The 10,000-nt window shown below is 44.6% G+C and overlaps 3 protein-coding genes across 4 annotated transcripts in view; 1 reads left to right on the top strand and 2 right to left on the bottom strand.

The window, feature by feature from the left end:
• The window catches only part of LOC134183812 (neurocalcin homolog), an 865-nt gene extending 381 nt beyond the window's left edge, over nt 1–484 (top strand). The window contains exon 1 of the mRNA XM_062651386.1: nt 1–484. This exon is cut by the window's left edge and continues 381 nt beyond it. Coding sequence (XP_062507370.1) covers nt 1–239 — 239 coding nt within the window. The 3' untranslated portion in view covers nt 240–484.
• A 556-nt stretch (nt 485–1,040) lies between these two features.
• Nucleotides 1,041–1,919, bottom strand: LOC134183813 (myogenic factor 5-like). Its single transcript, XM_062651387.1, has 2 exons — nt 1,780–1,919; nt 1,041–1,723 (listed from the first exon to the last, which is right to left on the bottom strand). The coding sequence occupies exons 1-2, from the start codon at nt 1,855–1,857 to the stop codon at nt 1,355–1,357; spliced, it is 447 nt and encodes a 148-aa protein (XP_062507371.1). The 5' UTR covers nt 1,858–1,919; the 3' UTR covers nt 1,041–1,354.
• An 18-nt stretch (nt 1,920–1,937) lies between these two features.
• LOC134183810 (inhibitor of nuclear factor kappa-B kinase subunit alpha-like) overlaps nt 1,938–10,000 on the bottom strand; it is a 14,301-nt gene continuing 6,238 nt past the window's right edge. The window contains exons 10-27 of one of the 2 annotated variants that reach the window (XM_062651383.1): nt 9,906–10,000; nt 9,711–9,790; nt 9,497–9,650; nt 7,875–7,983; nt 7,776–7,810; nt 6,906–6,997; nt 6,742–6,843; nt 5,714–5,760; nt 5,381–5,442; nt 5,212–5,324; nt 3,598–3,635; nt 3,421–3,523; nt 3,261–3,357; nt 3,083–3,139; nt 2,896–3,008; nt 2,442–2,489; nt 2,309–2,357; nt 1,938–2,248 (exon numbers count right to left, since the gene is read on the bottom strand). In XM_062651383.1, the coding sequence (XP_062507367.1) occupies nt 2,219–2,248; nt 2,309–2,357; nt 2,442–2,489; nt 2,896–3,008; nt 3,083–3,139; nt 3,261–3,357; nt 3,421–3,523; nt 3,598–3,635; nt 5,212–5,324; nt 5,381–5,442; nt 5,714–5,760; nt 6,742–6,843; nt 6,906–6,997; nt 7,776–7,810; nt 7,875–7,983; nt 9,497–9,650; nt 9,711–9,790; nt 9,906–10,000 (1,424 nt within the window). In that variant the 3' untranslated portion in view covers nt 1,938–2,218. The remainder of the gene's footprint in view (nt 2,249–2,308; nt 2,358–2,441; nt 2,490–2,895; nt 3,009–3,082; nt 3,140–3,260; nt 3,358–3,420; nt 3,524–3,597; nt 3,636–5,211; nt 5,325–5,380; nt 5,443–5,713; nt 5,761–6,741; nt 6,844–6,905; nt 6,998–7,775; nt 7,811–7,874; nt 7,984–9,496; nt 9,651–9,710; nt 9,791–9,905) is intronic. The other variant, XM_062651384.1, reaches the window with a different exon arrangement.

Raw genomic sequence — 10,000 nt, 5'->3', positions numbered from 1 at the left:
GATACATCAGCCGGGCTGAGATGCTGGAGATTGTGCAGGCGATTTATAAGATGGTTGGCACGGTGATGAAGATGCCTGAAGACGAGTCGACACCAGAGAGACGCGTGGACAAGATCTTTCGTCAGATGGATAAGAATTTGGATGGCAAGTTGAGCTTGGCGGAGTTCATCGAAGGCGCCAAGAGCGACCCGTCGATTGTCCGGTTGCTGCAGTGTGACCCATCGACGGGCGGCGAGTAGAGATGTCGGTGGGAGACTAGGGGAGATTGGGATTCTAGAGACGTATTGAATTCCGGTGCTACAATGTCGCTATTTACTGTTAGTGCGCCTCTGTGTGTCGTAGGATAGATCGGATCACGTGACCGGCTGTAGTTTCATTTTGCTGTGGGGGAGCGTTCGCTCGTGGTGTGTGTGTGTGTGTGTAAGTGACGAGGAAGATAGGTTTTAGTATATGCATACAATGTGTGAATGGAATGATTGCTTTACATGTAGTTTGTAGGTTGTTGCGCTTGCTTGCTTAGTACACTAAGGAGGTCTCACATCCGGGATACGGAGAGTGGAGGGTTGTATGTCAGTCTCAATCTTAGACTGAACTAAAAATACCCACACGGATGCTTACGCTTACTATCAGCATGTGTACATAATGGTCTACAGTATTATTATTACCAAATGTGCTAATTTGTTTTTAGTGAGACATTATACAGGACACTGGACAAAGCTAACGGGCGCCTCTAGCTAATTCCATGACTAACTTCCAACCAAGATCAGGAACTACTGTTTTTGCATGAAACACACGGCAGTTTGTAATGACTCAGACGAGGCACGCAAACAGGGCTAGATCTGGTGAGCCTCGCCCCAGGCGCAGTGTGGATTGCAGCCCCGGATGCTCTGCATCCCTCGCCCAGACCCCACCCGACCTAGGTATACTTGAGTAGTATCCTGGAAATAATGTGTCTTGAATTAGAGTCGGCATATTAATATGTACATGACCTTTCAGTTAACTTCCGTTTAATTTTAGTCTAATACGCAGGAAAGCTCAGCTCCTCACCAGTTAACTTAATTAATCTGTATATGAGATACTGGACATCTACAGCACCATAGCCCAACTACCATAGATTTACACGTGTATTCATCAATACATCTCACATACCACAGAATAGAAGAGCAATTAAAGTTTAGAAGTAGGATATTCTTTCCATGGAGCAATCAAGAAGGGTAATTGGTAATTTTCTTCATCCGTTAGTTGGGTTGTGTCACCCCAGTCAAAGTCACACTGCTGGCGTGCCACCCAAACACGCATGGGTTACAACCAGCTAGATCATCGATCTTAGTACCAACAAATTCCACTGCCAATTTCAGTAGATGTACTTGCGATTGTGGCAAGGACACTGACAGTAGGCCTCACCGGGAGGACAAACCCCATCATCATCAGTTGCAGTAGCTTTATCAACGTTTCTCTTCGTTTCGTTCTTCTCAGCGTCGTAGTCTTCAATCATCTCCATTAGATCCTGAATGTAATTGAGAGCCGACTCCATGATGGTCATTTTGGGCATGCGGGAGCCTTCTGGGACGAATGGCAGGGCAGCCTGCAGTTGCTCGAATGCCGCATTGAGCACATGCATGCGCTTTCGCTCGCGCAGAGTCGCCTCTTCGCGTCGACGACGCTTTCGCTCCATTTTCCAGTCGCTCGATTGCGTAGAAGTGACGCCTGACGCGGACGAAACCTGAATTCACAAGTGACGTTCGCATACGTCATCAAAACGTTGGAACCTTTTCATACCTGGTAGGGATCTAGATAGTCAGCGGCGAAGGGCGATTTCAGTGACAATGCCGACGCTTCGACACCGTTTTCATTCATAACGCAAAAAACAGTCGAAATTCGCAATCCGTTCAGTGTACATGCGCAGACTGGGCAGACGAAAACATAAACGCAAAATCTGCGGTCAAATAGACGTCATTTTCGTGACAAAACACGTACAGGAAATTAGCAAAACGCAAAACTCAAACAGAGTGCAAATTGATTGAAGTCAAAACTATAAACATACAACAGCAGCCGACAAAGCTCCAATTCATGGCATGCGCGACGTGCACTAGATACTTGATCCATACGAATCAATGCGCGACTGCAATAGCAGCCGGATACCACAGAAAACCTCAAATAAAAAAATACCCGCCAAGCGTCACTTGCACATCAGTGAAACGAAAATCCCGCCAAAAAGCTACACATCCGAACGGTCCAACGACAACGTCTTAATAATGAGAGAAATATTTCACGAGAAAAACGCACACTACGATATAATAACGTTTACCTCCATGTTGGATATATTCTGTGCCAGTCGTTTTACGGCGTTTGAAAACCTATGACGTAGAGAAACAGTCGAAAAACGATTTTATTCACGTAGACCCTCCCGGGGGTGGGGTGGGGTGGGGTAGGTGTCATACTCATTCATTGCTGATCCTGTCTCTTCGATTACCTCATCCGTCGTTGTGCTGGGGCAACAAATTGAATGAGTAAGTGAAGTACAACAGACGGTTTGTCCGTCTTGTCTGTCTGTCTGTCTGTGTGCATGTCTGTCTGTTTGCATGTCTGTCTGTTTGCATGTCTGTCTGTTTGCATGTCTGTCTGTTTGCATGTCTGTCTGCGACTCTCCGTCCATCCGTCCGTCTGTCTGTTTGTCTGTCCGTTTGCAAGTCTGTCTGTCTCTTTATCTGTCTGTTTGCATGCCTGCCTGTCTGTCTGTTTGCTTGTCTGTCTGTCTATCCGTCCATCCGTCTGTCTGCGTGTCTGTCTGTCTATCCGTCCATCTGTCTATCTGTCCATCCGTCTGTCTGTCTGCATGTCTGTCTGTCTATCTGTCTGTCTCTGCGCGGTAAACGACCACAGAGTGTTGCTCACCTGTCCTGCCGATTTATAGAAGCTAACTGAGCAGAGAAAATACTCGAAGTCGCACTATTTAATTCACTGCTGCTGGACACAGACAGAGTTCGAGTACGAGACACGTTCTTGCTCTGTCAATTGTACATACAGCAAACAGCAATGAAATGCCACCATACAAGTCACACAGTAACAACGAAACTGGCACCGCAGATTGTGCAGCTTTCACTAAACGCCATAGTTCGGTCTGCTTTTGCAGCTGAAGCTACAGAAATCACACAAAAGATAGTAAAAGAGTGAGTAAACACAAACAGAAAGACAGACCAACAGACAGACAGACAGACAAACAGACAGACAGACAGACAGACAGACAAGCAGGTACGTGCCTCGCTGAGACGGCTGCGACACTTCTGAACTGCCTCTAAAGTTTCCTTGATATTCATCACCGCTACAGATGTTGCCGATCTCAGAGCCATCATATCTCTTCCAACACACAACACGACAACATCATACAACAGAAAAGCGACTCGAAGCATTTACCACTACCGAACGGCGAGAAACAGCTGCCTTATTAGCTCGTTCCTCTCGTAAATGCATCTGGTGACACAATTGGCTATTCCTTGACTATCCTTCAGCTCTTTAGCCTGTCCTGTTACATGTCAAGCACACAAAGATACACACATTTAGTCTACCCGGGCACTAATTAAGAAAACAAGCGATTACGTTTCACAGTCATTAGAAGTCGTTTTGAATCCATGACACTAAAAATAAAGAAATAATAAGTAGAAAGAGATTGTCAAAATGATTGACTGGTGATCTGAAAAGTGGAAGATTTCAATAGGACGAGGATGCAGGAATATGAGCATGAAGGGGTTGATGAGCATGCACGAAGCGACAGCATGCAAGGAGTGATGAACATGCAGGAGGTTACAATGTACATGTAGAAGAAATGTAGCATGCAGGAAGTGTAGCGTACAGAGGGGTAACATACAAGATGTTACCATACGCGTGTGAACAATACAGCGAGTGAGTAAGCAATACAAAAGTGTCAATACAGGCAGCCTGGCATTAATACAGGCGCACAAAATACAGGGGTGCAAAATACAGAGGTGCAAAATACAGAGGCGCAAAAAACAGGGAGCACAAAGTACAAGGGGAAATATAGGGGTAGTAATACAGGAGGCAAGAAATACAAAGGGCAAGCAATACAAGAAGCGATCAATACAGGGGTAATAATACATGCAGGAGCAATAAATACAGGGGCACTAATTACATGGAGCATTACATACAGAAGGTATCAATTACAGAAAGCATTATTAACTTAATTAATTACAAGGGTGTCGAGTACAGGGGTGTTCAATACGGGCAGTAACACAGGAGTGCACAATATGGGTAAAAATAATACAGGGGTGTCAATGACAGGGGTGTCAAGGACAGGGATGTCCAATATGAGTAAAAATAGAGGTGTCAAGTACAGGGGTGTACAATACGGGTAAAAATAATACAGGGGTGTACAATATGGGTAAAAATAGAGGTTACAAGTACAGAGGTGTACAATACGGGTAAAAATAATACAGGGGTATCAAGTACAGGGGTGTACAATATGGGTAAAAATACAGAAGTGTCAAGAACAGGGGTGTCAAGTACAGGGGTGTATAATACGGGTAAAAATAATACAGAAGTATCAAGTACAGAGGTGCAAAGTACAGAGGTGTAAAGTACAGGGGTGTACAATACAGGTAAAAATAATACAGGGGTGTACAATATGGGTAAAAGAGGTGTAAAGTACAGGGGTGTAAAGTACAGGGGTGTACATAACAAGTAAAATTAATACAGGGGTGTCAAGTACAGGGGTGTATAATACGGTTAAAAATAATACAGAAGTATCAAGTAGAGGTGCAAAGAACAGGGGTGTACAATACAGGTAAAAATAATACAGGGGTGTGAAATAGGGGTAAAATAGAGGTGTAAAGTACAGGGGTGTAAAGTACAGGGGTGTAAAGTACAGGAGTGTATAATACAGGTAAAAATAATACAGAAGGATCAAGTACAGAGGTGTCAAGTACAGGGGTGTCGAGTACAAGGGTGTACAATACGAGGAAAATAACACAAACGTGTCCAATATAGGGGCAACAATACAGAGGTGTACAATACAAGGGGTTTATAGGAGTGTCAAGTTCAGTGGTGTACAATACGGGGGCAATAATACAGAGTGTCCAATATAGGGGGCAATAATACAGGGAGTGAGCATGCAAGAAGTGTAGCATGCAGAACAATAAGTGAGATTTACAATGAGTGGGAGTCAGTAAGAGACAAAAGTTGCTTTCAGACACTTACATGTTTTGCATGATGTCGTATTTCGACGACTGGAAACATCGGTTCGACCGGATTTGTTTTATTTGGTCATTTACCTCTGTGATTTGACCTTCAAGTGTTGACACGTTGCACCACTAGAATAGAGATGTTAGTCATGCATAGAATGGGTTGATGATTATCTTGTTTTTACTGCTTTCATCTGCGTCACTTCTTCTGTGATGTCACGCCATTTGGTCAACGTCTCAGTCGAATCTGTTGGTGTGGCAAATGATAGTTTGTAGTTAGTGGAAGGTGATCGGCAGGTAGACTGACAAGTAGACAAACGACAGACAAAAAGATAGAAAACAGAAAGACAGAAAGAAAGACCAACTGACTGATAGTCAGTCAGACTGACAGACAGACAGACAGACAGACAGACAGACAAGAGTGACAAACAGACAGACAAGAGTGACAAACAGACAGACAGACAGACAGACAAGAGTGACAAACAGACACACAGACAGACAGACAGAAAACAGCTTGCCCTCTGTAGTTAGTGACTCTTCGATCATGTCAATGTCCTGCTGAAGGCTGAAATAGAACGTGAAATTACCACAACTTATGCAGTGCAAGTACAAGTAGAATACAAAAGCAGAAAATGCCAATCAAACATCATGTAAACATCAACATGTGTGTCCAGCTGTCTGCATAACTGTGTGTGTGTCTGGTTGTTTACAAATCAGCATGCACTTACACACTTGCATACACACACACACACACACACACACACACACACACACACACACACACACACACACACACCACACACACACACACACACACGCACATGCACACACACGCACACACACACACACACACACACACACGCACAGTGACACACACACCTCCTCCTCCTGTATTGCTTCCGTCTAAACGGACACGCTACCCCTTCAGTGGGGACAAAAACAGAGTCATAAACAAGTTTTCTCGTGACTATTGATGCACTTGTGTATTGCATAGCCTCCTTTCCTTCGAAAGTACTTCTTACATGTCACACACACACACACACACACACACACACACACACACACACACACACACACACACACACACATTCACCCCCCTAAATGTCAGAAGCTGCCTCTCAAGAGGTCACCCCAGCTGTTAAGCTGGGCCCTGTGCACTACTCAGGAAACTCTGGGCCTGCGCTAGCAAACTCCTGGAGCCAGGCTAGGCACTCGCAAGAGCACCAACTTGTGAAGCCAACTGTGGTGTGAGCACCCGAAGTCTCACCAGGACCCCAGTGGCTGATGTCACGTCACAGCCAGTGGCTGCTTAGGACCCCACTCAATGACCAGGTACTCATTTATACTCCTGAGTTGAGACAAGAAAATGTGTGTTAGTTTCTTGCTTAAGGAAATATGCCATAGCTCGCCATCACTGCGACTTGAACTTGCACACACACACACACACACACACACACACACACAGTGACACACACACATACACACACACACAGACACACACACACACACACACACACACACACACACACACACACAGATATCTCACTCCTTCACGAAAAACTGTTGTATCCCTTCCAGCTGACAACTTTGTTTCATCAGCTCTCCATTCAGACGACTAAGTGTCGTATTCTCGTTAGTGCAACTCGCTCTACAATCACACACACGTCACAATTCCACTCTCGTCCCTACAAACAAGATAACAGATCATACAACAGAGCCTTCGATCCGTTGAGAAGCAAGTTGCACTGTTGCTGTTGTTTCTGGCAAAAGTTCATTGCAAGTGGCCAAATGTCAGAACAATCCTAGAGAGATGACACAAATTCAGTTGTCGAAAAACAGTTGAACAGCATGACAGACACAATAAGAGAAAGACAAATAGACAGACAGACAGACAGACAGACAGACAAGCAAACAGAAGGTTTATCAGCTACAACACAGAGAGAGCAGCGGCAACCAGAAGAGAAAATCTGAAGATCAAAAAGTACGACCAGGAGCCCTTGCCTGGAGGTTTTTGACCAACTTTGAGCCTATAGTCTTCAGAAAAATAAAGAAGATTGTTTCAAGAAACAGCCACATAAACATAAATAGTTGTAGGTAGAACCAAGCCCTATTGGCTTGGGTTGTATTTAGTTGCTTTGCTTGGATGGTGTATAATAGTTCAATGTTTGAAATATATAACAGACAGACAGACAGACAGACAGACAGACAGACAGACAGACAGACAAACAGATGGACAGAGAAACAAACAAACAGACAGACAGACAGATAGACAGACAACAGACAGATAGACAGACAACAGACAGCCACTAAGTTGGCTCCGGGTAGTCTGTATTGTTCTCTTTTAAGTGTTACATGTTTGTTTGTTGTTTAAAATCTAGTCCTAGTAAACTCTCGTAGTTACAGAACTTTATATAGTTACCTTGCTAGATTTGTATAATAGATGTATGTTTGAAATAAATGTTATTGGACAAACAGACAGACAGACAGACAACAGCAGACAGACAAAAACCAGACATACAGGCACACAGAAAGACTCACAAATAGATAGACAGAACAACAAGCACACACCAACACAACTACCTCTTGTGACATCATACCCTGAGGATCATCCATAACTATATGCAAACAAGAACAATCAGCAAGACTAAACTTGCTTACATATAACACCAAAATTCTCACTGAAAGACTTCACATCTGGTGGTGGAACGGCAGCTCTCTCGATGATCGTCTCGGCATCCGGTGACTGACGGTTATCCAAAACATAGTAGTCGACTTCATCGTACTGTTCCTATATGGTACAGCATCACAATTGGTGCATGGTGTGTGTGTGTGCGTGTGCATGCATGCGCACGCACGCGTGTGTGTGTCAGTGGTGTGGTGGTGGTGGTGGTGTGTGTGTGTGCACGTGTGTGTCAGTGGCGTGGTGTGGCGTGGTGTGGCATGGCGTGGTGTGTGTGTGTGTGTGTGTGTGTGTGTGTGTGTGTGTGTGTGTGTGTGTGTTTGCGTGTCTACGATAACATATCTAATGATCTGTCTGGATGTTGTTCCATCTCATGTCTGTCCTCCTGTCTGTCTCTTTGTCCATCCACAGGCTCATGAGTAAAGGCACTGAATCACTCCTCACAAGCATTTCAAAAACAGTCTCTAAATGGTAAAGGTCAGTGCAATGCCTCTGCCTTTATAACCTGGTAGACAAGAAGACTCTTCGTAAAACTACAGAAGAGCAACACTACCACCATCCCAAGAAAGAAATCAAATCGTTAAACTTGAAGACACTAAGGGTTCCTTGTTTCTGAGGGTCTTGCTCATATGTAGTTTTTAAAAATTGATTTGTTGTCTCGTTGTGTTGCCATGTAATGTTTTAGCATTGGTAAGCCGTTTAGCCTTCCTTTCTTGTTGATTCTGTATTTGGTCTCATTTGTGGCAATAGAAATCCATCCATCCATCTGGCTGTCCGTTTGTCTACCAATTCATCCATCTGTCTGTCTGTCTGTATGTATGTATGTCTGCCTGTCTATCCATCCGTTTCCTTGTCAGTCAATTGGTCTGTTTGCCTTAAGCCCGGTTCACAGTACGACGCTGGCACAGCGTCCTGAACACTGACAAGGATGCTCACACGAGCGTCAGCAAGACACTAGGGCACTGTAGTGCTGCAAAGTAACCATGTGTGTACAATGTACTTGCGACAGACATGGACGACGACGTTTTGCTTTTGTTGCTGCTGCGCCGTAGTCTCAAGCATTTTTTCTCATCCTTAGGTCCTTGTAGTCCTTTGACTGGACTTGCCAAAGGCAGGGAAAACTACACACACTCAATGAAAACTTCCATCGATGCCATGTGAACGAATAGAATATCTCGGATACGTCCAGTTGCTCTGACTGACTTTCAATTGGTTGAAATAGCACGTGATGTCATCGGACGCTGGGTCACTTCCGGATAGGACGCTTGATTACAACTTTTCTCTATTCCAGTGTCGCGGACGCTGACATGTTCACAGTGTGACACTGACGCTCGCAGGACGCTCGTGCTAGCATCGTACTGTGAACCGGGCTTACTCTGTCCGTCTGTCCAGACTGCTAGTCAGTCTGTCCATCCATCTACTAACTTACCTCTGCCTATCTCTCCATCTGTCTATCTGTCAACTCATCTCTGTATGCCTCCATTTACCTCTGAGTCACTATCACCCCATCTGCCTGCCTAACCTAGTCCCATCTGCCCGTCATACAACCAACCCATTTCATTTTGTTCACATAAAAAGCATCCAAACACAGACAAGTCGTCAACAGCCACCACTCGCTTACCGTCGCCTCTTCTGTTTGTCGGCTTGCCTTCTTCCCCACGTTCTCCAACACCAGCCGCTCCGGCTCCAGTTCTAATCCAAACTTGTCAAATATCAGTTGATTCTCCTTCGGTATCTGCCATTCCTGTGCCAATTGGTTTTGATAAACCGTAATGCTGTTGGATAGAGAAGAGAGTGTGAGTAGAGATCTATGCGATGTGATATGATGTGACGACCTAGTTGGGACTGACCAATCATGGGAGCTGGCTTCGAATGCAACGGTGTTGTTGATATTGATGCAGTAGAACTGGACGATCTGGAAGAGAAAGGAATCTGTGTGAAAGGTAATGTACTGCTGTTATAAGATCAGACAGACATACAGACAGACAAACAGACAGACAGACAGACAGACAAAAAGTTGGTTTGCTTACATTAACAGTGAGTATTCTGTCCAAGAAGTTGAATGCCTCTGGTCGCCTGTTTGACTCGACTACACCTCCTCTCATGTGTGGATCCAACTGCAGCA

This window comes from Corticium candelabrum, chromosome 8, assembly GCF_963422355.1.
Source record: "Corticium candelabrum chromosome 8, ooCorCand1.1, whole genome shotgun sequence".
In the NCBI taxonomy this organism is placed as follows: Eukaryota; Metazoa; Porifera; class Homoscleromorpha; order Homosclerophorida; family Plakinidae; genus Corticium; species Corticium candelabrum.
The sequence above is the reverse complement of the archived record's forward strand: the minus strand, read 5'-3'. Positions and strand labels throughout refer to the sequence as shown.